Consider the following 25,748-nt stretch of genomic DNA (forward strand, 5'->3'; position numbering starts at 1 on the left):
CAAAGGTTTTTGATAAAACTAAATTGTTCAAAAGGTGCATTGTCAAGTGTTGGATAAGTTATGTTTGAAATGCAACCTTTTTGTATGCTTAGAGTTGATTTGATTTCATTACAAGTATAATTGCTAATGATTTATAAGTTTTAATAGTACATTATTCATTTTTGTTCTTGTGCACACACACTATTGCATAAAATATAAGAATTTAAGACTAAAATTAAGTTACGAGTGATAGAAAAATTAGTCCAAAAAGAAGTCAAGTATGAAGTCGGGTAAGTCAAGAATTTAATCAAGTAAGAAGTGAAGGGGATGAGTAAGTCGAGTATCTGGTCAAGTAAGTATATTAAACGAGTTGAGTATTAAGTTGAGTCATTTTTAAAATAAATTGAGTAAAAATCAAGTAAAATTTTTGAATAAGTCGAATAAGAGTTATGCAATTTTTAAAAAGGTCGAATATGAAGTCGGGTAAGTTTAATATTTAGTCGAATAATAAGTGAAGGAGATGAGTAAGTCGAGTATCTAATCAAGTAGGAAGTTAAGTAAGTATATTGAATGAGTCGAATATTAATAATTTTGAAAATAAATTTAGTCGAGCGTTAATAATTTTAAAAATAAAATGAATAAAAGTCGAGTAAATATTTTGAACAAGTCAAGTAATAATTATGTTATTTTTTAAAGAAGTTGGATAAATTGATCATTCAATTGAGTAAAAAGTGAAGTATAAGAGTTGAGTAAGTCGAGCAAATATGTTGAATGAGTCAAGTATTTTTTTAAACAAGTAGAGTAAACATCAAATATTATTTTTTTTACTTCTTTTGATCATACTCGGCTTTATGATTTAAGGAATCAGTTTTGTTACGATTTTATTGAGATTATTTTTGTACTCTTCATGATTTTTTTTAGTATATATAGATAAAATTAAAAGATGTTAGTAGTTTAAGGTATATATCGGGTATTTCGAGGGAAATGGGGTTTATCCCACGCAATTCCCTCGAAGATATCGGAGTGGTTGCCAAATAAGAACCATGACAGGTGCAAAAGATCCCATCTTTTCAGCAAAGCATGTCAGCGAACACAGTCCTCATCTCTTGCAACTTCACACCAGTTCCACGCACAAGACCAAAACTCAAAACTCAAATCCAAAACCTTAAAAGCACCAACTTGACGTTTCTCAACAGGACAACCACCTTAAAGTTCTCTGATGTGCTTCAACCCCACAACCTTAAACCCTTCGTTTTCCCAATTCGCAAAAGGTTTCTTCTCCAAAAATGTCAAAGCATCTTGGATTCTCAAAACTCCAAAGACCCAGATTTGGATGACAAAGAGTCTTCAGAGTTGAGGAGCAAAGAAGATGTTCAAAAGGGAAGGGACTGGACAACCTCAATTTTGCTTTTTGTCTTATGGGGTGGACTCATGTACTATGTTTTCAACCTTGCTCCTAATCAAACCCCGGTATTGATTGGCCTATGTTTTATCTTTTATGGCTTATATTTGATTCATTTTGTTTATGCAGTTCTTTAAATGGGTATATTTTGTTTGGTATCTTTGATGAGGTTAAGCCAATATATGGGCCATGACTGTTGGAATTGACTTGACATGAACTTGCAGTCAAGGGACGTGTATTTTCTGGAAAAGCTTCTGAACTTGAGGGGAGATGATGGCTTTGTAATGAATGAAGTGCTTGTCTCTCTCTGGTACATCATGGGTTTGTGGCCTTTAGTGTATAGCATGTTACTGCTTCCAACCGGTAGAAGGTCCCTTCCAGTTCTTCATCTTTGTTCTTCATATTATTGTGTGAACTCTGTAACTTGTTTGTGTGAAATCCTCAGTTCAGTTGACAGTGTAAGAGTCGGTGTCTTTTTGCCTCATTGTTCCATAAGGAAAATGCTGAGTCTTCAGCGAGAATCTGTTGAATTTACTTATGCTTGTTCGTTATGCTTTTATTTTGTGTGAATGCGAAATAGACCAGCGGAATCATGAGAAATAATATATTGATACTGTTGAACTTCGTTGAATGGCTTGAGGATTAGCCTCTGTTCCTTGCATGCAAGCAGCAATTAAAATGTAGGGGATTGACTGGTATATGTGTCAACAGCTTGAAACACAGACTGAATTCAGTTAGTTTGACTTATTCATTCTTGTGCCTTGCAGCTCAAAATCCAGTATTCCTGTCTGGCCATTTCTTGTACTCTCATTTTTTGGTGGTGCATATGTTCTTCTACCCTATTTTGTTCTTTGGAGGCCGCCACCTCCTCCTGTTGAAGAAACTGAGCTCAACAAATGGCCTCTGAATTTTCTGGAATCAAAATTAACTGCTGGGGTAAGAATTTACCATTTCTCCCATAATGAAGGATCTATGAACTTGTTTAAAAATCCAATTACCTCTTAAAATTGACATGTGCGTGAATCTGAGTAAGAGTGTGATCCTATGCATGAATTTGCCAAGCTCTACATAAATACGACTTAAAATTTTTAGCCACTTAATGACAAGTAACAATAAAATTGATTTCACAAATCCACAGGGAGTTGAATTTCCAATAGGTATCACTAAGAAATACAATGCATTTGGAAGTAGTCTCATTTGGAAAAATAGAATCTGACTCCATTACATATCAGATATCACTTGCAGCAGGACTAGGCTTAATCCTTTATGCAATTTTTGCCGGCGGCGATGTCTGGAAGGAGTTTCTCCAGTACTTTAGGGAAAGCAAACTTGTAAGCGTCTTTATATCTTTGTTTCACGTGTGTATTTCTGCACATTTTTGCTCTTTGGTTTAATATAATTAGGTTACAAAAGGTGGTTCACTTTACCCCTAGTTTATGCCCTCTTCCCTTTGATTATGTTTCTGTGGACGTGTAATATTGCTTTTAAGTTGCAAGTTGCAATATTCTTGATTGTACTAGTCTATGGTTTAACATAACACGAACCTACACATGCTTTTGGACCTCTATGTTGCAGGTTCACGTTACAAGCATTGATTTTACTCTGCTATCTACATTTGCTCCTTTTTGGGTTTACAATGATATCACTGCTCGGAAGTGGTAAGATTTCTCTAAATGTGGCATGTGTACTTCATTTTGCTTCAATATTAGTGTTTGTGGTATAACATTCAGGCACTTGATCTCTTTGTAGGTATCACTTCTTCATTTTGCTTCAATATTAGTATTTGTGGTATAACATTCAGGTACTTGATCTCTTTGTAGGTATCACAAAGGTTCTTGGCTTCTTCCCATAACATTGGTGCCATTTTTGGGTCCCTCTCTGTATCTGTTTCTACGACCACCACTATCCAAAATGCCAGTTTCAGTCAGCAAAACATCATTGGAGCAAGAATAAATCACAAGTTTTTCATACTCTTCTGTATATCAACAAACAACTGGCACAGCTGAAAAACTCCATTTTGATGCTGAGGAGATTATGGAAGAATGATAGTTCATATCTGATCTTCATATATATATAAAACAAAAAAAAAACCCTGAAATTACGGGAATTGAATTCCTCCTGAACAAGAATGAGCAGCCTGCGCAATTCTTAGTTTCTATCCGAACCTTCGTAGTTTTCTCTGTGTGTGTGTGTGTATGAAAAAGATCAGGATGCCTACAGCTTAGGACAAGAAGCAACAGGAAAAAAAATGAACTAATACTTCATTTCAGTTTCTTCCCGGGGAAGAAAAAAAATACAGTTCATGTTATTGACAGCATCAATTTCAAATAAACTTTACAGGACTTTAACTTATTCTAGTGATTCTTGGTTCTAAAAATTTCTATCCCTCAAGTTTTATTCAAGTTTCCACTAAACATGGGACCGGCTCCAGCCTTCCAAGAAGTTTTCTTCACCATATAACTAGAGGTCTATACTTTCCATACCCAGCCAGTGCACTATTACACAGATCTTTTAAGCGGTCAAAAAGGTGAAAAGGTCAAACAGTTCATTTCCAGCCTGCACTTGGTATGCTTTCATACCAGGTGCAGGACTACAAGTAACACAACTACTCTGAAAGTTTCAATCTCTCGAGTTATACTGCTCAACGGCAGTTAATCTTGGAATATGACAAATTGGTTGCTAGAAATTCAGGCGAGCACCGTTCAGCACCCAAACATCAAACTTGAATTTCAAGTAGAAAGATAGGCACCAATTTGTTAGAAAATCACATTCTACAGAAAAAAAGATCACAAACTTAAAAAGTAGCAACTTGTAAATATGTGCCATAACTAGGCAACAAAGAGAAATGCACCATTTATTACTGATACAACATTTGGAGATCATCCTTAAACTTAGCCTTGAGTTGTTCCCTCTTTATCTTCAAAGCAGCAGTAACCAATCCAGCCTCGGGTGTCCAGGGTTCTGGCATCAACTTAATCTTTGCAGGAATCTCAAACTTGTCGAGTTTTGCAGCTTTTGCTACCTGCAGGCATAAAGTGGTTTTATATCTCCGTGACAGGAAAAATTCTGTGCGACCCACTAGTGTACTCGCCTTTTACATTTCGGCATATGGCAAAAAATCGATCAGCTTTTTATGCACATGAAATCATCAAATGCATGCTCAAGTAGATGATGTAAGCAAAAGTGGCAGACCTTGGAAAGAGCTTGTTGAACCTCATTGACAGCCTCAGCTTTGTTACACAACTCTGAAAGATCTTCGTACTTGATGCTAGCTTCATGGGCCCATTTCTCCAAAGCCTTATGTGATGGAACAACAAGGGCAACACAGTAGTTGTGGAAGGGATCTGCATGTATCATGATATTATCAACATAGTCGCTTGAAATGAGTGCTGCCTCAACCTGCAATCCCGCCATTAAACCAGATAATGAGCATTGAATGCAAACAAACAGAGTCACAAGGCATTCAAACGAAGAAATTCTACATGGAGTTATGAAGGCACCTTTCCAAGGGAGATATACTCTCCATGTTGAAGTTTGACAATATCCTTCTTCCTATCAATAATTTCAAGACATCCATCGGGGTAAACTTGTCCAATGTCACCAGTATAAAACCAGCACATACCCCTTTCATCAACCTGCAGCATGTAACAGGCCTTGATGGTCAGTATTTACACACTATAGATCAATTTTCATGTTTCCAATGTCTTATCACAACTCACATAGAGGCAAATGCAAAGCATCCATACACAGTGAAAGTTTACCTTGTACACCTCACTAGTTTTTCCTGGATTGTTAAAGTAACCAGCTGTCACATTGAATCCACCTACGACAATCTCTCCCCGAGGCATTGGTTTGTCAGAAGTCTTATATCCTCCTTCATCCCAGGAAACAAGCTGAAATAACAAAGGGCCGATTCTGGGAAATTTTACATCTTTGCTATATTATCATTAATTCCAAATAAAATATAAGATAACATGTCTTTTATGAATTAGCTTTGGAAATTTTAGCAACTATTAATGCTTAAATCTTATAATGCGATTGTTTGTGGGATAGTGGTCAGTGGGAATCATGCAGACTGAGCTCAATACATAATACAATCTGAGTAATTCTCTTTACATAGGCATTTGTGACAGCATTATTAATGCCAAATTAAGCTTTCCCTGATGAGTATAAATGTGGCACACCTTAATGTAGCAACAAGGAACAGGGGGGCCCACACGGCCCACAGATGGGTCATCCCACTCAGAAAATGTAGATCCGGCACAAGTTTCTGTCAAGCCATAGGCTTGACCTATTGGAGCCCTAATGAAAAAAAAATTCAACTTAAACTGTGAATGCTGGGTTAAAAAGAAAAAAAAAGGAAAGACTGGCATTAATTACATCAGCAGATTCAAGATGAGAGTTTTTACCCCATGCAAATGTTAATAAACCGCTGGGAATCCGCAGATAAAGGAGCTCCACCACAAATCATAAACCGAATGCGACCTCCAAGTACAGCACGTACACTTTTGAAGACAATGGCATCCCACAACATTCTCTCCAAACCCCAAGCACCAAACCAGCTTCCTTCTACAGCTGCCAGTCGACGCTTGTATCCAATATTGAAAAGATTCTTGGTGAGCCCTCCCTTCTCTTCAACCTGGAGGAGTTGTAGTAATCAGTGAAGAAAATAGATTAGTTAACCGATGTCCTCAATCTACACACACGCACCAACAGCAGATGCCATAAAACAATATTCATGTCCAAGACAATCAAATATGTTGGGACTTAACACCTTTTTCACAACTCCTTCTCGAACACGATCAAAAATAGCTGGAACTGCTGCCATTAGAGTTGGTTTTAACACAGAAACATCTCCCTTGGTTCCTTTCTTTATTTTACTAGAAGTATCTGTCATGGTCAACGTAGAACCGTAGCCAATTGCACAACCTGCACACAACATGATGGACTGGACAACCACAAAAGGTTAAAACAATCTTGTTTGTTTTATAAAGAAGAAAAATACAACTATGAACATACCTCAGCTGCTAGTTCAAGAACATGAGCTAGTGGTAAGTATGCCAAGTACACGTCACTCCGTCCCGGATTTGGAATCAGAGTCTTAATTGCTGCTGCAGTGGCTACAATGTTTCCGTGAGTAATCATGACACCCTAATTGTTTGACAGAGCACAATGTTAGTAAGGCATAAATGATACTTGCCGAATGAGGGAGTAGCAACACAAGTCTCAATAGTCACCAGAAAAGCACAAAAGTCAAGATAAACGATAATAATCTTCAAATTAATTTATCTTCATCCTAGTATCAGGAATTTGGCATGCAAATACACAAACCAAATATTCGAATTGCAGTAGAGAAAATAACTCATAGTTTCACTACTATATTTATGTCAAGATACATTAAGGTTTACTTGTTCTTGGTTTGCCCAGTTTCTTCCAAATGCATTAAAAAAAATGAACATAAAAGACATGGTATAAACCTTGGGCAGGCCTGTACTGCCACTTGTATACATGATGACGGCAACGCCATTTTGGGAAGGTAGGCTTGGATCAACAGGACTTCTTTTTCCGAGTTTCTCAACTTCAGAAAATGATGAAACTGTCCAATTGCTAATACCTCCAGAATCCTTTTCACTTCCATCATTTTCGAAGTAAATGACATTCTTGATAGTTTTCAAACTTGAGCTTACTGCAGACAACTTTTTCAACTGCTTAGAGTCGCAGATCAACGTTGTCACTTGTGTCTGTCAATATTAGAGCTATGAGTGAGAATTATACATAATCCATGTTACTATGGACCACATGCAGAATGATCTGCAATCCTAGCTAATTCATAAAAAGATCAGAAGTTATTTTCCCACCTCATTAAGTGAGTGAATAAGAGCATCCTCACCGAGAGAAGAATATATGGTAACAACAGTTATGCTTTGCCTAAAGCATCCCTGAAATCCGAAAGTATCAGATTTTAGCAACTCAATACTCTATCAACAGGAAGCAAGAAATCTATGGAATTGACATATGCTAGCCATACCTGAAAGGCAATGAACCACTCCACACAAGTTTCAGCTAAAATAGCAGCCCGGGTGTCCACGTTGTGACCGAAGTTAACAAGCCCAGATGCGAAGCTGCAAGCACGATCAAATACCTCCCCATAAGTCTGCCACTCATAATCCCCCAAGTGTAGCTTCTCAAACTTCCTGCCATCACTAGCCGTTACAAAGTCCTTACCAAGTAGCTTTCTTTTCCCAAGAAATCGATCTTGTGGATGGCTTTTACAAGACTGTTCAAACAGAGCGGCCATGGTTGAGGCCCCTTTCCAAGGAACTTCAACCAACTCAGGTATCTGAGCATTGCGGATTGCATAACCTGGCTCGCCACCGACTTCAACTGGAACTCCTCTTTGTTTTACCTTCTTCTTTCTTGCTACCATCATGGATAACAATACAGGAATAAGTAAAGCAACAATAGCAGCACCCACAATCCCATATATTCCACTGCCTTTCTCAGTTAATAATTCTGAATCAAATGAGCTTCCAGCAAAATCCCCCATTGTGAATGTCTCTATAATTTTTTATGGGGTCTCTCTTCAGAAGAAACCAAATAATGACCTAAAACTGAAGAAATCAAATCAGCGACATAATTCCATTTTGGATTGGTGAAAACATGATTATATAGCTAAAAGAAGACCAAATGAGAGACATACAGACCAACTTTAAGAGTCATACAAAGAAGAAACAAAAAGTTTCACAGCTTCATAAACAAAATACCAGGCAAATTTGGACTTTAACTTGCTTATATGTACCTTCGCTTACACATATTTTTCAAAAAATAGAAGAAAAATCAAAATTTTGTATGATCAAAGACCATCCTTCAATAAAATTCACAAAAAATAACTTGATTGGCGTACACAACATAATCAGATTTTCACCCTCAAACATCGAACAAAAAAATCAGTATTTTTCATAATTCCAAGATGATCAAATGGCCATAAGCCCATGATGCAACTAGAAACCAGCACCCAGAAAATATTATCAACAATCTACAAAAAATTGGCCTCTACAACGAACAATTCTCTCAAACAACACCCTTTTATATATATATAATTTATATATCAGTAGTATTAAGTGATTACAAGAACACTATCATTCTAAGAAAAGAATTAATTAAAATATATAAACTTTAACCAAAAGAAAAAAAAAACCTCGAATTTACCTTTTGAACCGAAGCCAAAGCTTGAAATGTTCTATCTGTCATACATAGACAGGAAATCAAAAAGCAGTCCAGGATGCCACCATGAAAGCAGAGAACAAACAACACTCTTTGAGTGAGACACCGTTGCTATCTTTATAAACTTAATAAAGTTGATGGGAATAGGAGCTTATGGATGAAATGACAACAATTTGCCACCGTTAAATGAGCTTCGAAAAGGTCAGCTTCTCCAGTTCCGTGGGTAATTTTGGGATACGGGCACTGAAAAGTGTAACGGGGCTGCTACGTGTAGAGAAATGTGAGTTACTCTGCCGTCCTAACAAAGCATCTGCCACGTGGGCGGTGACAGACGACACGTGGCGCAATGCGGGACGTCTTGTGGACTGGCACGTGGGGTTCTCTTATGCGCCCGAATTTTTTTTTTTTTAAATTACACGATACTAATGCTCAAATTACAACTTATATTATATGAGATTTATAACTGATATTTATAATTAGATAATTACCGTGCCTAATTTATATTAATTATTATATAGCATTGTCCAAATTTTATCTTCTCTAATACTCGTGTCTAATTTACATTAATTATTATATAACACTGCTCAGATTTTATCTTCTCTAATATTCGAGGAGTGTCTACTCCATTCATATTTCGAAAGAGAAAAGACTGCCTTCACTTAATAATTAAGGAAAAAAATAAACTACTACATACATTGCGGGAATTCGAACCGTTGCGCTCACAATTGTGGGTACAAGGTCCTGACCACTGGGCTAAGGCCCAATTGGTTCTTATGCGCCCGAAGTTGAAAGAACGTTCTGTTTTGTTTTTTGTTTTCAACGTAAATGGGAGGCACACAGCTCAATGGTCTGTCTGAATTCATTAATGTGAAATCAAATCAAACCAAAAACACGGCCGTTTTTGGCCGAGAGAGTTTCTGATGTCACATCACGAAGTATGTACGACTATTAGAAGGCTCTTATCGAAGAAAATGCTTATCACGATAGGTGCTCATAAATTTGCCGAGATTGAATTAAATGGCAGAATTATCTTCTAGAAGGAAACAGCTTCGATTGTGAAGCAAATTGTACAAGAATTTGTAACGTAAATTATAGCTTTTCTTACATGTGGAAATTCTACGGCTGCACTGCATCACATGAAGACAGAATGCATAGAAGATGAAACGAAGTTACCTGATATCATGCTTCAATTCAATACATTGATTTTTTAAGATGGTACAGACATTTGTTCATTCTAATTTTTGGAACAAGTCAATATGACAATAAGAGTTAGATGATTATGTGTTTCGGAGGTAGAAGATGCATAATAATATATGATTGCTGCAGGTTGATTTTTGTACATCAAACACTAAGAGTTGTGCCTAGCACATTCTTCGGCCCGTGTCAGTGCATCTGTGAGCACATCAATCGTCCAATCCTTCAAATCCCCCTGCGGATAAAAGGTGTATTATATAAACATCAAGCTTACACATGCAAGACTTTTGAGTTTCAATCTGCAGAAGAAAGAGCATTTTGTTTCTTCTTGAAAGCAGAACAAAGAATAAGAAGAATAAGATCAAGTACATGGATCATGAGACACAAAGTCAATCTTTCAATGACAACTAACTTTTAAAGATCAACTGATCCTAATTACTAAGTTACGCAGCATGAAAATTTTGTATCAAATGCACCGCAGTCGGGTAGCTACAAGACCAGATATAGTATTTCACGATTTTGAGATGAGTTGTTTTTCACTTTCTATCCTAATGCTCAGAACAAGAACACATGAAAATGAAGATGAAAGATTAGCTCTGCAATTTCCAACATATTTTTATTGACTACCTAACTTCCAGCTCTTAATCTGGAGCCGGAAAGATATAAGTTTGCAAGCCCCAAAAAAAGGGATGAGAAACAAAATTTGAAAATAAAATAAAATAAAATCAGAATGACAAAAACTAAAATCTCAATAAGAGCAAAGCTAATACAATATAAGAATGACTCAATGAATGCTTCGTCCACAATGTCAGATCGAAATGAAGAAAGAGCTAGGAACATAAGATCGAACACTATGAAAAATGCATGCATATGTAAGTCAATTGTCCAGAGTAAGAACCGCACTGAATCTTTCGGTATCAAAGAGTGCTACATTTTAAAACCAATACGTTACCCCAATTAGAACAAAACTTTGGACAGTGTCTGTGTTCTCACAGACCTAGGAGGTTTTAGAATATAAATAGCATTGCGAAACAAGAACAGAAGATATAACCAATATTCACGGTATGGGTCCCCCCCCCCCCCCAAACCCCCCCCCCCCCCCCCAACAAAAACAACCTTTTTTCTAGCAATTTGAAGGGTCATAGCATCCAAATTAGTCCATAAATAATCGTCAGGAAGAAGGAGGAAGATTAAGCATTGATCATGAACAAGAAACATATGTAAGATTGAGGCATGCATTGAGCAAAACTATGTATGAACCATATGGTATCCTAAAGAGCAGGACATCAAAAGCAATTAATATCCCAATACTGTAACTGCATTTGACAATCTAAAGTCTTAAGAAGCTATATAATCAGCTGATGATAATTTATTTAAAAGCAAGAAGCATAATTCAGAAACAAGTACCAATCCTAGGAAATTTGAGAACAGTCGGACATCCAATGAAAGCTGAAGCCTCTATATTCTTCCAATTAGCATCTTGGAGCAAATATAAGATCCTATAATCTTCAGAAACAAGTACCAATCCCAGGAAATTTGAGAACGGTGGGACGTCAAATGAAAGATGAAGCCTCTATATTCTTCCAATTAGCATCTTGGAGCAAATATAAAATTTTATAATTCCTAAAGATCTACTGTAACTCAATAAGTGGTCAGGCTCCTATTTGCTGACCATGCACTATAGAAAGGATCACTGAATGTGGGACCAGGACAAAGTAAACTCACATATGGAGTCAATGAATACAGTAGGACTGTCATAAGGGCATGTAGTATTGGCCAGCCAGGACAAAGTAAATTCATATATACTTAAAAATGAAAATTAAGTACTAAAGAGAATTGAGGGTCTAACCATGCGCAGTGGTTCTCCAGTTCTTAATTTGGCATTTGGACGAGCAAGCTTGGATTCAAAAGGAGTCCTTGGCCTCACTTCTTGAAATTCCTCCCACTCCTCACGAGTCAGCATCCTCATAGTGCCTTGGCCAGGGGGAGCATTCTTTATTTTGTGCTCAATCATTTCTTGGGATTTTGAGTCATCATACTGCAAAATACGCTCATCACATTGTTCACCCAGTAAACTATAAAAAAAAAGTGGCACCGCACTAAAGAAGACATTTAATGGACAGAAAAGAAACAACAAATGAACTAATATCTTAAGTACAACACTATCTAATATCTAATATAATGACAGGACAAGAAATGATTATAATACGACATCAGATTACCATCATAAGAAGCTTAGCAAAGAGTGCAATTGCAGCAACAGTGAGAAACATTGGCAAAGAAGCCGTGTCAAGAAACGATTTTGATTCCGGAACCTCAACAAACACATCATTCTTCTTCACATTCTTCCTCTTCCTCGTTTTTTCCAACTCAGCAACCCTTTTCTTCAAGCTCTCCGATGGGCCATCACGGGACAACGTATGCAATCTTCTTTGAACTAAAAACAATCTCTGTCCAACTCCAAACATGACGGAGACAGAACAAGAATCTACACTATGATTCTTGCTTTTGCTTTTACAATTGAAAAAAAAAAAAAAAAACTGCCTGCACTTCACAGCAAGTAAGTTCACACTCAGATTTCGAGATGAAATTAGTAATTGAACAATACTAAAAGCTATTCTGCAGGTCATAGGAATCGGTTCCAAATTCTAATTACCCAAATGCCCATTGCTGTATATTTTTGAAACATTATGAAGTCCAATTTCATTGGAGCATATTGACAAACACGTTTAAGCATCAAACACTGATGGCAAACTTTGATTTTCTTCTAAAAGAAATAAATAAAATCTGTATTTATAATTATATATGGATTATGGAATCACATCAAAATAAAATTCAATATCATTCTCCGAAGATCGAGAATTTCTGAATCATAATACCAGTTGCTTACCGGATTTAATGCTTCAATAAGAGAGAGCCACAGCGAGTCATTTTATTACGCTTATTTATTTATTTATTTATTTCAGATAAGTAGACTAGAAGGCTGGGTTGGGTTTTGATTTGGGCTTAATTTCCAGGAATTTGGGCCAAGGCCCATATTCTAGCGCATTGTCCAACAGCTCATTTAGTTTCAAACAAATCGGGGGTGTACGCGTGGATTGATCGAACGGATCCATGAGATTGACAAGAGCATAGATTTGAAATTGGTTTGACTGGGACGCATCTGTAGAAAAGTTACAAAGAAAACTCTGCGTTAGTGAAATTATTTGACATAAAAACTTAAATTAATAGATTAATACTTTAGGACGGTAAAGTTTCGGACGAAATTAAGAATGTATTATCGATAATTTTAGTTTTAAATAATTAAAATAAATTATACAAATATATTTTCTTATTCATTTTCTATTGTAAAAGCTACATACCCTCTGCGTGAGGGTGAAATTGTAATTTGTAGTAATTCATTTTCAATCCAAAATAAAATAAAAACACATAATTGAGATTTTAATTAACAATCTACACATTCGTTCTAATCTAAACAAACACACTACTCTCACCCACACTCTACATTTTCAATTTTAAGATCCTCACTCCATAATATTTCTACTCCAATTCAAAAAATAAATATTACGTCAATCATATTGCTGCCATGAGAAATTGATTGAAAGACTAAAACGATATTAATATTAAGTCAAAGCCTATCAAGTTAAATATGATAATTTCTCACACAATGTCATACGGTGGGTCAAACTCAAATTTTAAATTTACAAATTGTTTCACACCAGCAATGAAACGCCTGATCTTGGCATTGAAACATAATGGTTCGACTCATTGGACATAATCAAAATAATGCTTTGCCAAATATATATATATATATATACACACACACACTTTGTTTTTGCGCAGACACAATTATAGCATACCTAGTAAAATATTCGAAATAGAGGATGTTTGGTCACTAATTAGACTCCACGGTCGTGACAATATGAACATTGCATTATTACATATCAAATTGTATTACTTTCTAAAGTTAATTTATTTAATATTATTAAAAGTACTTTTTATCTTAGCTCCTTTTAGAATCAAATGCGCCAAATGGGATCGCACCCACTTAATATTTTTTTTTTATGAATTATGTCAATGATTTATATCCATTTACGGGAGTACATGTTAATCATGCTATGTTTTTTTTTGTATGTATCATGTAATAATAATTATGGTACAATTAGTTACAAAGACGTGCAAGATTAAATTTTAAACAGTTTATGAAAAGTAGGTTAGTCAAACGGAAGATTTATTCAACTAATCATATAGGTTAAAAAGTCAATCCCATACTAGAAGTCTACAATGATGTGTTGGTTTTGAGTTTTCTTGTGAACTTCCAAAGTAGGGCATCATTTCACCACATTCTCTTTTTTTTAATCCTTTTTAAAAACATTTTTAAAGCTTAATCCTATTAAGCATAATCAAAAATTAAAAAAAATCCTTTTAAGCATGCATTTCAAAGTACGTGTGTGTACATTTTGATTTACCAAGCATTTATTTTGTACATCATACCACATGTGTCTAAATCTTGCATGGGTAACGCTCTTCATTTAGCATTTAATTTAATCAATTATTTGATTTTTTTTAAGACAATACTAATAATTCTCTCTAGTGATTAGGGATGGCAATAGTACCCATAAATCCACCCAAATTCTTAGCCAAAACCTGTCCTTGTGACTAATTTTGTGGGTTGTAGGCAGATTTGGTATTATAAATTGAAACCCACTAGGTTGCGGGTAGGTTTGATATTAGCTAAATATCCAACAGATACTTGTTTGAATATCCGCCAACCCACAGTTTTTTTTTTATATTTTTAATTTAATTTTAATTGAAAAAATTTAAATCTAAACATATATAAAGTAAACAATGTAAAGTGCAACTGTGTATGCAAGTTACAACATGAATAAGTCCTAACATGCTTTAATCTAATGTATGGATTATTATATACTTATTATTATTTTGTATGGACTATTATTCTTTAACTTAATGTATGGATTATTTCATTATTATAATTTTGTTTTGTGGATTAGTATTTAAAACTATTATTCTCAAGAAAATATTATAGTAGGAATCGTGTTGGATAGCTACTAATGGTGGTGAATAAAATTAAGATATTCTCTTGAAACTTATGTTGAATGATAATATGAAATGATAATTATTATTTTTAAATACTAATTTGCGGCTTTTTTTACGAATTTGTGTATTCCTAAATTTAAGGATTTGTGTTGGATTGATGTTGAGATTTTAATTTTTCATTTACATTAGTTAAATTTAGAATTGAGTATGTTATGTAAAATTTTAAGTTATTAGTATAAATTTACACATTGAACATTTGTAATTTTAAATATAATAACTAATAAAAAATATGTCGGATATCATTGCGAGTTTGGTAATTATTAAAATTCTCGGATTTTCTTTAAATAAAAAATAAAAAACTCACAATAGGTTGTAAATGTATTTAACAATTTAAATGTTATGCAAGTTTAAGTTCGGTGATGGCGCCACTTCGGCCTTGGCCGAAGTGGTGGGCTGCTGCCCTCACAAGCATTGTGAGGGCAGCGATTCTAGCCCCCACAAAAGCATTGTGGGGGCTAAATGTTCTTTATATCCTTCTCCCTTGCGAAATGCAAGTGGAGTATGGACATCCTCTCCCGTGAGGAGTTATTTGTATTGGGCATGTACTTCATAGAATTCATTGTAATAATGTAAGTCCCAATCATGTATATCTGATTGTAAATATCAGTGTAATATCTCTGCTCCAATAAGCAGTTATTGTAAATATCTGTATAATGTAATAATCTGATGATTAATCAGTCTAAAAAAAAAAAAAAAGTTCGGTGATGGCAAACCTAATACGAACGGTGCCCGTTACCATCCACTAGTGACCAAAAAAGTTAAAAGCTTGTTCAGGAACGTGCAATAATTTTTAAGTGGCGAGACTGCCGCGGCCTTTTTTTTTATTAATAAAGTAAAAGAGAGAGTTAAAGATAATAATAAAATAATAATAAATTCAAATGCTTTATTTTTTACTTTCAGCTACGATTGATATTTTGAATATACGAAAATATATTAAATGAGTTCTGATTCAGTGAATCTCTGCTAGGCAGCACAATATCACTACTACGCAGCTCCGTCGACAATGGTCAAAGGACAATCGGACAAATAGCACACGTGTAGAAATCACTCACCATCACTAACGTCATTGACCTTTGAATTCAATTTTATTAATCATTCTTGCTAAATATACAAAAGAAAAACTTACATATGTATTAGTGAATATTTACATTACGAATACACGGTGCGCTCTTTTTAATTTTTATTATCTCGTGGTATTAACAGTTTGACGATAAATTTTAAAATACACATATTGTACCATGTCAGTTATACAACAGTAAATAATATCATAACATATGTGTATTTATTTTATAAACTATCATGCAAGTATTGATTATATTAAATTCAATTACACATGTTATATATATATTAATTAATTATAATACAACAGATGTATTTTAAAATTTGTCCAGTTTGACACTTATCATTTGGCGCTGCCCTGTCAATATTTAATATCATTAGGCGTTACAAAATGAATGCAAATCTGTGCATTGTCACACGACCTTCACATTAACCATTTGGTGCCGCAATGCCAACATTATTATTACACCGTTGCCGTATCACGGACCGTTGGATTCAATAACTTTCCAAGCAAGTAATCAATCACCAACGGAGGGTATATAGAAATAAAAGATACGAAGATCAAAGAGGGTTGCTGTCCGTGGGCCCCACCAACCCTAGTTCTTTTCTTACAACAACACATGCTCAACATGTTTTGTACTATGTTGTAAATGTTAAAAACCCAAGTTGAAAGAAAGGCAAAGGCAAAAGAGGCGAAAAAAACCAAAAACAATTTTGTTAGGCGGAAAAAAAAGAAAAAGAAAAAGAAAACAAAACCAAAAAGCCCTACACTCTAAAATCACACTGCGTGCCTATGTTGACATCGATAGATCATCGAATTCGAAAACAAATTTTTCACTTCTCATTCTCTTTCGTTCCTCTCTAATTTTTTTTTTTTCTTTTTCATTTCTCTTCTTCGCTTTTAAAATAATAATACGACGACATCAAACGTAGCATACCCATCGAGAATAAGAAACCAGAGAGGGGAAACGAGAGACAAACAAACAGTTAAATTTCTTGAGGAATTACATTAATCAAAGAGAGAAAGGAGACGAAGGGCTTTTCAAAATTTTTTGTCTTGGGTTTCAGCTTTGTGGGGTTTGCGAGTGGAGTGAGTGAAGATGAGCGGAAGTGGGTCGTCGTCGTCGTCGTCGTCGTCTTCTAGGGTTTCAATTCCGAACAACATGAAGAAGATGATCCAAAATATAAAGGAGATCACGGGCAATCACAGTGAAGATGAGATTTATGCAATGCTTAAAGAATGTTCTATGGATCCTAATGAAACTGCTCAAAGACTCCTCTTTCAGGGTATTTTTAGCTTCCCTGTTCCTTTTTTTTTTTTTTATGTGGGTTCATCTTGAATTCCTGATTTCTTGTTGTCCTTTTCTGTGATCCGTGCTTCCAGCTCTTTGTTTACTCATCTGGCTTTTTCGGGATTTTTCTAGTTAGGTTTTTGGTGAAGTGGGGATTTAGTGGTTTTTTTTTTGTTGATTTTGCTTTGATGTTTTTTTCTTTTGCATTTGATGTACTTATTTCATTGTAGGGCTGTATTAGATTTGTTTCTATGATTATGCTTGTGCCCCCTGAATTTTTTTTTTGTTGGCTTTTTTAACTTTATTTTGTTTGGAAGAAATTTTTAGTTTGTTTATATGGGTTTTTAGAATTTCACATTTCTGTTACTTCAAATGGGTTATCTTAACCGTTAAGAAAAGGGAAAAGAAAAAGAAAAAGAGGTTCTCTTGGTCTTTGTGTTGAAATTCTTGTTTTTTTTCCCTATTCTGTAACTCTCTCTGGTTTTGGAAGGTAGTCAATTGATATTTTGTTGGATACGATTGAATGTAATTTTTGGGTTTCTGATTGTTAAATGAAAAGAAGCTTTTAGGTCTATGATATCCATATGACGGGAATTTGGTATAGGTCATTCTGAGAGTTGCTGAAATTTGAACTTCTGTTGGACTTAGGCTGATTATGTGTCTATGGTGATGCACCTGTTGGCACTTGGTAGTGAGGGAAATATTCACCTTGTGTGTCTGGAAGAAATAGTCTCTGTCTTGGTAGCTCAGAGGAAATGATAATTTGGTGATTGGTTTAACTATTTCACTGCACTTTGTTAGTTTTAGTGTGGCTTCTGTGACCCATAATGATGAGTTTGAAATGATTGGTTCTCAGACTTTCTTACAAGGCTTCAACATGGTGTCACATACGGAATTGATATCATATTATGAACTACTTAGGTAACGGCAACTTACTAAAGATACCGTGATGTTGCTTAAAGATTTGCTCCTCTTATCATCAGTCATTGTTTTGTGGCCATCAAATCGCTTCCTTATACTATTTTCTGGTTGACATTTGGCATTTGTGTTTATGATATTTACTGTTTGTGTGATTGACGCATGTTTTATAATTTTTTCTTTACTTCTTCTGGCCCCTTTTATTATCTTATTTCTCCCTTCTTGAACCGAGATCAGTAGTTTATATGTGTGGTTTTACAGATCCATTTCATGAGGTGAAAAGGAAACGCGACAAGAGAAAAGAGGTTAGTATTTTTTTTTTCTTTTTGGTGGGGTCATAAGTTGATGTTTTTCTAAGTTTGCATATTGTGTATTTTAGGGCATCTGATCCATTTCATATGATCAAGTGTGTTTTTGTTTGAAACATTCAAGTTAATGTTTTTTTAATGTCTATGTGTCTGTTCTTCATCATGGTAAAATACATTTGGCTAAATATGTTTGTGAGGATAAAATTAGATGAGGTGCTGGTTGTAACTTTGATAATTGTATGCTGTAAAGAGCTTTGAAGTTCTAGTGCTGTAACTTTTCATATGCATTATATAGATTTTTCTTTTCTTTTCGGGTTTCTTTTCCATTATCTCATCTTTTTCTGGTTGCAATCTGCTGACTAACGCATTGAGGATGTGATGAATATTTGCTCTTTTCCTTCTTCAGATTCAGATTTAAGCTTCTGTATTCTCTTTATTGTTGCAGAATGTGAACAACAGAGAGCCTACAGAATCTCGGTGGAGGCCCGGCTCACAGGGAAGGGGAAGTAGGGGTGGCCGGGTGAATTTCTCCCCTCGTTACCCATCACATGGTAAACAAAAGCACAACCTTTTCACAATTATCCACTTTGGGTCTGCTTTTGCTTCCCTATGCAGTGGGCTTTTTCTTCTCCCTTGATGTCCTGGTGTTTTCCAACTAGTTTATACACACATCCCACCTAGGAAAGTTAGTTTTTCTCAAAGCATATTTTTTTTGGTCCCTGTGGATAACCTTATCAACATTTAGTTACTATTTCAAATCAATGCATTACTGTTCCTATAATAAAAATTATCATTGCTGGGCTGTATTCTGCCATCTGAAAATTAAAGTGTTGATTGTGCTGCATTTACTTTTTTTTGCTTGTACTGTCCTCATAGTCAGCTTTGATTAGCACTGGCAGATGACAACTCATTTTGGGAAGGTGTGTGAAACAGTGCTTCTCAGCTCAGTTTTGTTTTAACATATATTTGGTTCTCTAAGAAAATGTTGGTGGGTTTTGACTTGAACGTGTTCTCTACCAGTTGCTTTGGATAGTTCTGAGGTGGTGTTGTTGCAGTCATGCTTCTTTGGAAACTATTTCAGTTTGGAGTTGTTGTGATACAAAAAGATTGTCTTTATTACTGAACTAGAGTTTAATGGGACATAATTTGTTGCTTTTGTTGGGGAAAAGAAATTATGACATTCTAAGACCATTTATTTGCTTACTAATTTTTGTCTATGTGCTGCTTGCCAGATGCAGGTGGTGGCAAGAATTCGGTCACTGGAAGGGACAATGGAACGGGTCAAGTTGCAGAAAAGGGTGCTGGTCCATCCTTGGCAACCTATCAGGAAACCAAAAACAAAGAAACAACTCCGGTGGCAAGGTGAGTACTGTCATTAATTGGACTGTCGTTTGCAGTTCTAGTCTTTTTTATCTACTAGCAGGACTCTTAAATGCAGGATGATACAGTTTGCTTAATTTTTTTAATAACCTTGCAGCTCTATCACTGTCATGACCAATGGTCCTAGTGGTGAAGCTTCTGGAAGCACTAATGTTGTGAATGCCTATGATATGCTTGGTGGAAGTGGATTAAATCAACCAGAAGCGAGTGCATCGACTGTTGGCATTAGTAAGTTGGGAAGTGTTCCTTCGACTGTTGATGCAAACAAAAATCCTGCCATTGCGTATGGTGCTGAACCAATACAGGGGCGGCCTGCAGGAAGTTCCAGCACATCATCTTCATCAACAGTCTGTTTCTCGTCTTCGGATCCCGTTCTGGTGCCATCTAATGATTCACGTCTCCCTGGTGCAGTGGGTGCAATTAAACGTGAAGTAGGTAGCCATCGAACTCCTAGTGAGCCAACTGGTGAGGATTTTGAAATTCTTATTTGGTGTGACTAATCTTTTCTCTAGTGATGTGATAAACTCTGATTAACTAATCTTTTCTCTAGTGATGTGATAAACTCTGATTAGCTTTGTCCATGGCTGACAGCAGCTTCTGAGATTGGTAACTCATTTATGCATGGAAAGATGCCAAGCAACTCCCAAGGTGTTGTGAAAACTCAGCTTACTGAGTCCTCCCAACCTTCATCTGTACCAATCCACAATGTCTCATCAGTTAGTCGACCTCCATCTAATTATGGTAGCCGTTCGCAAGAAATAGTTGGTTCCCAGAAAGGTATTATCTTGGATAAACCCTGTATGCCTCAACTGTTGTTATGTAAATTTTGGAGCAATGTGAGGCGGCTAAGAAAAAAAAATGTCTCAAAGTTGGAATATGAGGTTACAAATAATTTCTGCTTGATATTATAAGTTTACATATTCTTCTAAGGTTTATTGATAGCTAGATGGCTTTCCCTAGATAAAAGTAATAATCACTCCTCTCTGTAACAGTCGGTTCTAATAAGGAGTGGAAACCAAAGCCCACAAACTCAAATGCTGCTCAAGGGCCTGGAACGGCTGCTGCATCTGAGGTTCCAACTGTTTTAGTTGAAGCCACTGGCCAATCACATCCTGTCTCTAGTTCTCTTGATACGGAGGAAGCAACTTCTAAATTGCAGACTAGGCTTGAGGAATTACATCTTCCACAACGTCAACATGTTATAATTCCAAACCATATCCATGTCCCAGAATCTGAAAGAACCAAGTTGAGTTTTGGAAGTTTCGATGCTAGTTTTGGAGTCACTTCAAATTATGTCGGTGGTCAAGAGAGTGAAAAGAGCTCTACGCCTGTGTCTGAGACTTCACAGGTTATTGAAGAAACTGCGGAGGAGCAAGCTGCAAGGTTTGTAACTATGTGTTTTTTTCTTTAGGTTTCAATCTGAAAATGGATTGTTTAGTCATCCATCCTTCCCCCCTTTCCCTTCAAATGTTTAAAGAAAAAATAATGCCTGATTAGTCCTTTGGAAGCCTATCCTTGTGGTGCTAATGATGATGCTAATTTACTGCAGATCTAGAATCTGATCATTTTTATGAAGATTGTGGTAATTGTTTCAAGTACTAGGCAATTTTATGTGTCTATATCTGGATTTATGGCAATGCCTAAATTTGTCATTATAATTTTTTGTTTAATAAGCAACTATGGGTAGCTATATGTAGATCAACACTAGCCCTTTCGTTAATCATTCATTGCATTGTTGGTTTTTTTATATTTGAACCTCTGTTGGACTTAGCTATTCGAGTTTTGCTGTTTAGAACATGAAAACAAACTGGTATCTAGTCCTATCTCCTCATCCATGTTGGAATTGAAATGTATATTGTTTGATCCAGCAATCAGAACACGTTGACAGCTGCTGAGGTTGGCAATTACCCTGATCATCCACAATCACCAACTCATGTACAAGAAAATTTGTCTGGGGAGGGTGATGTCTCAGCCAATGCTGTTACAGAGTATACTGAATCCAAGCAAGACACTGAATCGCTGTCTGGAGGTCAACAATACTCGATGGTTCATACTTCTCCTAACTACAGTTTTGGTCTTGTGCCTCCCATGCTAGGGAATCAGTTTGCATCATTTGAGAACTCCGACTCTCAAGCACGTGATGTTTCTCGGCTTCCAAGCTTTGTAGTAAGCCTTCAAATTTCTGCTCTGTACCTTATCTAGCAAGATTATTTACTTGAAAAAAATTTTGTGGCTTCACTTTTTACTGTCAAGATAATTCTTCACATTTCCAATGAGGTGTGTGTGTGTGTGTGTGTGTAATTGAATTTGACTTGATGTTTGAACCTTGTAGTAATTAGTAAACTTGTATGATCCCTGAGTAGGTGATTGTCATTTGAAACAGGTTTGCATCATCATTGATTTGTCATTTGAATGTTCTTTTATCTAGGTCCAACAACCATTTGATCCAGCTAGCTATTATGCCCAATTCTACCGATCAGGTGCTGATGGCGATGGTCGAGTTTCTCCATTTACTTCACCAGGAGTTGCAAACAAATACAATGGGAATATTGCGGTGTTGCCACCACAGACTTCTCAGTCTCCTCAAGAGGTTTTCACAAACTAAGAACCTTTTGATAATGTTTCACTTCTCAATTGAAAAATTTACATATTTTTATTTTCTAGATAAATTTAATTAGTTAAAGCGGTTATCTAAGCGTTGCTTGTTGTCCGAATCTTTTTAAGATTTCTGCGGCATGGTTTCAATCTTCCATTTTCATGTTGAGATGATCATAGGCCTAATACCCATTCATTCATGGGTATGATGATAGTGTTAGTAACTACGAGGCTTGTGTATAATTTTCCTGTTAAAATTGGCTGGATGGATGTGGTTGTTTGGTGGTCTGGGCTATATGTTTGAGACTTTTTAACCTGCTTCTGTCTGTGTGTGTATTGGACATATCATGTGTGTGCTGGTTGCTTGTTCGAGCATTTTTGAGTGTCATATATATACTTATCTGGAATTTTAGTGAGGTCAGTGGTGATAATCATAGAATAATAAAGCATTTTGTTTGTGGCAGTAGTTCTCTTCAGTGTGACAGCAATCATTTTGGTTCTTTGTTGGTTGATCATGTTGCCTGCTTAGGATTTAGGGGCTCAATCCTCCAAATAATGTGCTTTTGCACAAACAAAATGCCTCTGCTTTTGGATGACCTAAATATATGACTGTGTGTGCTGCCCCCTTGGATTATTTTTTTGACATGGGCAAGTGTCTCACATCTTCATGATTGTTATAGGTAACTCACTGTAACAGATATAGATTCCATGTGCTTTGTAGTATTAGTGTGAGATTCTTGGGGGTGGTTACTGGTTAGCTGGCATGGAAATTGTACATTCTAATTTGCTTTTGGTGCTGTGGTTGGTTGAAATGTGCATCAAGTTCCTCTCTATGAATAATGAGTTCTCCCATAAAATAATTCATAATGTTTGTTCTTGGTTTTCTGCTAACTTGATCATTTGGTTGCACTTTTGTTGTAATGAATTATAGGTCCAGCTTACATTTTGCATAAGCAAAATTCCTTCTGGGATTATAGGTCTAGCTTTCATGTTTTTCTTCTTAATACAAGTTTCTTTGTTTACTATCTCCCCCCCCAAACAAAAAAAAGGGGGCCTCTTGGGATGTTGGAAATTCATTCCACTTCCAAATCAAATGCTTGTGTTGTTACATATTGAATGTCTGAACATCAATTTGACATGCATATACTCATGCTAAATATGTACTCGCGTTGATGTTTATGTACTTGAGTTGGATCTGATGCTTGTGTGTCTGTTTGTAGAGTGGGAACTCTTTAGTGATGTCTACAGCAGGTCCAAGTCCATTGGTGACTCAAGGTGCTGGGCTCGTGCAGAGTTCAATAGCTGTGACTCAGCAACCACTTCCTGTTTTCCGTCCTCCAACTGGAATACACATATCTCCTTATCCTCCAAACTACATTCCCTACGGCCCCTATTTCTCCCCCTTTTATGTTCCACCCATCCACCAATATTTAAGTAATGGTGCATTTCCTCAGCAACCTCAAGCTGGCAGTGTGTATCCATCTCCACAGGCAGCAGCTGGCACTGGTGCAAAATTTTCACTTCCACAATACAAACCAGGAACAAATACAGGAAACTCAGCTCATATTGGAATGCCAAGTGGGTATGCTCCATATGGTTCTTCCCCTGCTGGCTATGCTCCTAGTTCTACTGCAGCAGCTGGAAATTCAACTGCTAATGAAGATCTTGGTGCATCCCAGTTCAAGGAAAGTAATGTCTACATGACTGGACAGCAGGTTAACTTAATTTTCTATGCCATCGTCCATTCCTCTGTGTTGATTAAGGGATCATATTTAAATGATTTCCCTCTATATACTGTTGTAATGCACACTGTTTGAAGAGTGATGGATTTGATGCTTTTCTGCAGAGTGAAGGTTCTGCCATGTGGATGGCTGGTGGTGGTCGAGAGATACCCAGCTTGCCAGCTAATTCATTTTACAATCTTCCTCCCCAAGGTCAGCATGTAACTTTTGCTCCAACACAGGCTGGTCATGGCACCTTTGCTGGTATATATCACCCTGCACAAGCAGTTACAGCAGCAGCTGTACACCCACTTCTGCAACAATCTCAAACAATGGCTGGAGCTGTTGAAATGGGGGGACCTGCTGCCAGTGTTTATCAGCAGCCCCAGCATGCACAGATCAACTGGCCCAGTAACTACTGAAACAGAGGATGACTTTTCGTTTCTCTTCTTTTCTTTTCTTTTCTTTTTTTTTTTTTTTTGTAAACCTGGAAAACAAGAAATTCAAGCCAATCTTGGAATATTTTTGGGAACTCCAATGAGTTTGGTTGGTGGGGAACGTCAAGAAGATATGGCAGCAGATGGACTTGAGAGTGTAAATCTGTGGAAAGAGGCGGGAGAAAATTTGCCAGTACCATCTTCTTGTTGCCTGGGTTGAGGACATAAAAGGTGCAGTTCACCTGTAACTGATGTTGACCATTTTAAGTTAGTGAAGGTATCATGCGTAGGTTCTTGCTGCTGCTATATGTTGTTACCGATTTTTCATTTTCGTAGTTTCATTCTCTTTCCTCATCTTAAAACTCTTGGAAGTCTACTAGAATTTACCATTGAGTGGTGAGAATATTTTACATTCTTTTTTCTTTTTATATTTGAGGTTTAATAGGGCTTTGGAAGGTAAGATATAAGTGGGTGGAGAAAATTTTCCATTACTTTTTCTTGTCATTCTGCAGTCTTACCTGTAAAGTGAATTTTGATAGCAAGAAAAAGATGTACTGAATTGTTGTAATTGGTAAAGCAGAAGTGAACATTTCAATTGTTCTAGTTGACATTCATAGTAAAGCTTTTCATTGGTGTAGATATAGGATTGTGGCAGAAAGGTAGTAAGTATGCTGGTGGCTGAGGGTTATCCTTTTTGGCCTTTAAGAACTCATTGATTGAAATGAAGGCGACGGAGTTCCCAGTTGTTTTTCAATTAAAAGTGTAGTTTATTTATTTATTAACCCTAATCTTCCATGCACATGTTTACTTCCTTTTTTAGTGAACACACGACTTTTGAGTTTTGGTAATTAGTTTCATACAATTAGTTCCCTGCGTGTCATGGAATGAATAGTGGGATATGCCTTTGTGCTGTGGTTATGTTGCAGGCGGATTCTGAGGTGATGCATCCAACACACACATAACAACAAAAACAAGGCCAGCAGCGGCTCCCTATTGAATTCTGAACTTTTGACTCAAGTCGGCATGATTTTTATTTTTATTCTTATTTTTGCCTCTTGAATCCATCGGTATTCCTGGCTATAAAAGAGAAGTTCAACTTCTAGCCGAATTAACTATATTAA

The 25,748-nt window shown here is 36.3% G+C and overlaps 4 protein-coding genes across 11 annotated transcripts; 2 read left to right on the forward strand and 2 right to left on the reverse strand.

Annotated features, from left to right (window-relative positions):
• Nucleotides 1–943: 943 nt before the first annotated feature.
• Nucleotides 944–3,733, forward strand: LOC102610133 (uncharacterized). Of its 2 annotated transcripts, none has more exons than XM_006469367.4 (6): nt 944–1,449; nt 1,606–1,691; nt 2,149–2,317; nt 2,614–2,712; nt 2,957–3,039; nt 3,202–3,733. In XM_006469367.4, the coding sequence occupies exons 1-6, from the start codon at nt 1,060–1,062 to the stop codon at nt 3,332–3,334; spliced, it is 960 nt and encodes a 319-aa protein (XP_006469430.1). In that variant the 5' UTR covers nt 944–1,059; the 3' UTR covers nt 3,335–3,733. The 2 variants fall into 2 exon arrangements, with proteins under 2 accessions (XP_006469430.1, XP_006469429.1); XM_006469366.4 differs by having other exon boundaries at nt 948–1,449; nt 1,606–1,751.
• Nucleotides 3,734–4,082: 349 nt separating this feature from the next.
• LOC102610650 (long chain acyl-CoA synthetase 8) lies at nt 4,083–8,806 on the reverse strand. 4 transcript variants are annotated; one of them, XM_052434592.1, is made up of 12 exons: nt 8,591–8,806; nt 7,410–7,986; nt 7,240–7,320; nt 6,859–7,122; nt 6,401–6,532; nt 6,156–6,329; nt 5,791–6,020; nt 5,566–5,683; nt 5,143–5,274; nt 4,882–5,016; nt 4,574–4,780; nt 4,083–4,403 (listed from the first exon to the last, which is right to left on the reverse strand). In XM_052434592.1, exons 2-12 carry the CDS (start codon nt 7,926–7,928, stop codon nt 4,239–4,241), a joined length of 2,157 nt encoding a protein of 718 aa, XP_052290552.1. In that variant the 5' UTR covers nt 7,929–7,986; nt 8,591–8,806; the 3' UTR covers nt 4,083–4,238. The 4 variants fall into 4 exon arrangements, with proteins under 4 accessions (XP_052290552.1, XP_006469432.1, XP_052290551.1 ...); XM_006469369.4 differs by having other exon boundaries at nt 7,410–7,992; XM_052434591.1 differs by having other exon boundaries at nt 8,580–8,806.
• Nucleotides 8,807–9,784: 978 nt separating this feature from the next.
• LOC102609354 (uncharacterized) lies at nt 9,785–12,715 on the reverse strand. 2 transcript variants are annotated; one of them, XM_006469363.4, is made up of 4 exons: nt 12,690–12,706; nt 12,022–12,343; nt 11,649–11,837; nt 9,785–10,034 (listed from the first exon to the last, which is right to left on the reverse strand). In XM_006469363.4, exons 2-4 carry the CDS (start codon nt 12,265–12,267, stop codon nt 9,954–9,956), a joined length of 516 nt encoding a protein of 171 aa, XP_006469426.1. In that variant the 5' UTR covers nt 12,268–12,343; nt 12,690–12,706; the 3' UTR covers nt 9,785–9,953. The 2 variants fall into 2 exon arrangements, with proteins under 2 accessions (XP_006469426.1, XP_052291532.1); XM_052435572.1 differs by having other exon boundaries at nt 12,022–12,715.
• Nucleotides 12,716–16,649: 3,934 nt separating this feature from the next.
• On the forward strand, nt 16,650–25,235 carry LOC102608863 (GBF-interacting protein 1-like). 3 transcript variants are annotated; one of them, XM_025095568.2, is made up of 11 exons: nt 16,650–17,263; nt 18,448–18,491; nt 18,940–19,045; nt 19,733–19,856; nt 19,972–20,339; nt 20,466–20,651; nt 20,867–21,257; nt 21,743–22,040; nt 22,303–22,464; nt 23,690–24,184; nt 24,316–25,235. In XM_025095568.2, exons 1-11 carry the CDS (start codon nt 17,077–17,079, stop codon nt 24,610–24,612), a joined length of 2,658 nt encoding a protein of 885 aa, XP_024951336.1. In that variant the 5' UTR covers nt 16,650–17,076; the 3' UTR covers nt 24,613–25,235. The 3 variants fall into 3 exon arrangements, with proteins under 3 accessions (XP_024951336.1, XP_006469424.1, XP_006469425.1); XM_006469361.4 differs by having other exon boundaries at nt 16,651–17,263; nt 19,727–19,856; XM_006469362.4 differs by having other exon boundaries at nt 16,651–17,263; nt 19,727–19,856; nt 20,469–20,651.
• The last annotated feature ends 513 nt before the right edge of the window (nt 25,236–25,748 follow it).

Source organism: Citrus sinensis, chromosome 2 (genome assembly GCF_022201045.2).
Source record: "Citrus sinensis cultivar Valencia sweet orange chromosome 2, DVS_A1.0, whole genome shotgun sequence".
Taxonomy (NCBI): Eukaryota; Viridiplantae; Streptophyta; class Magnoliopsida; order Sapindales; family Rutaceae; genus Citrus; species Citrus sinensis.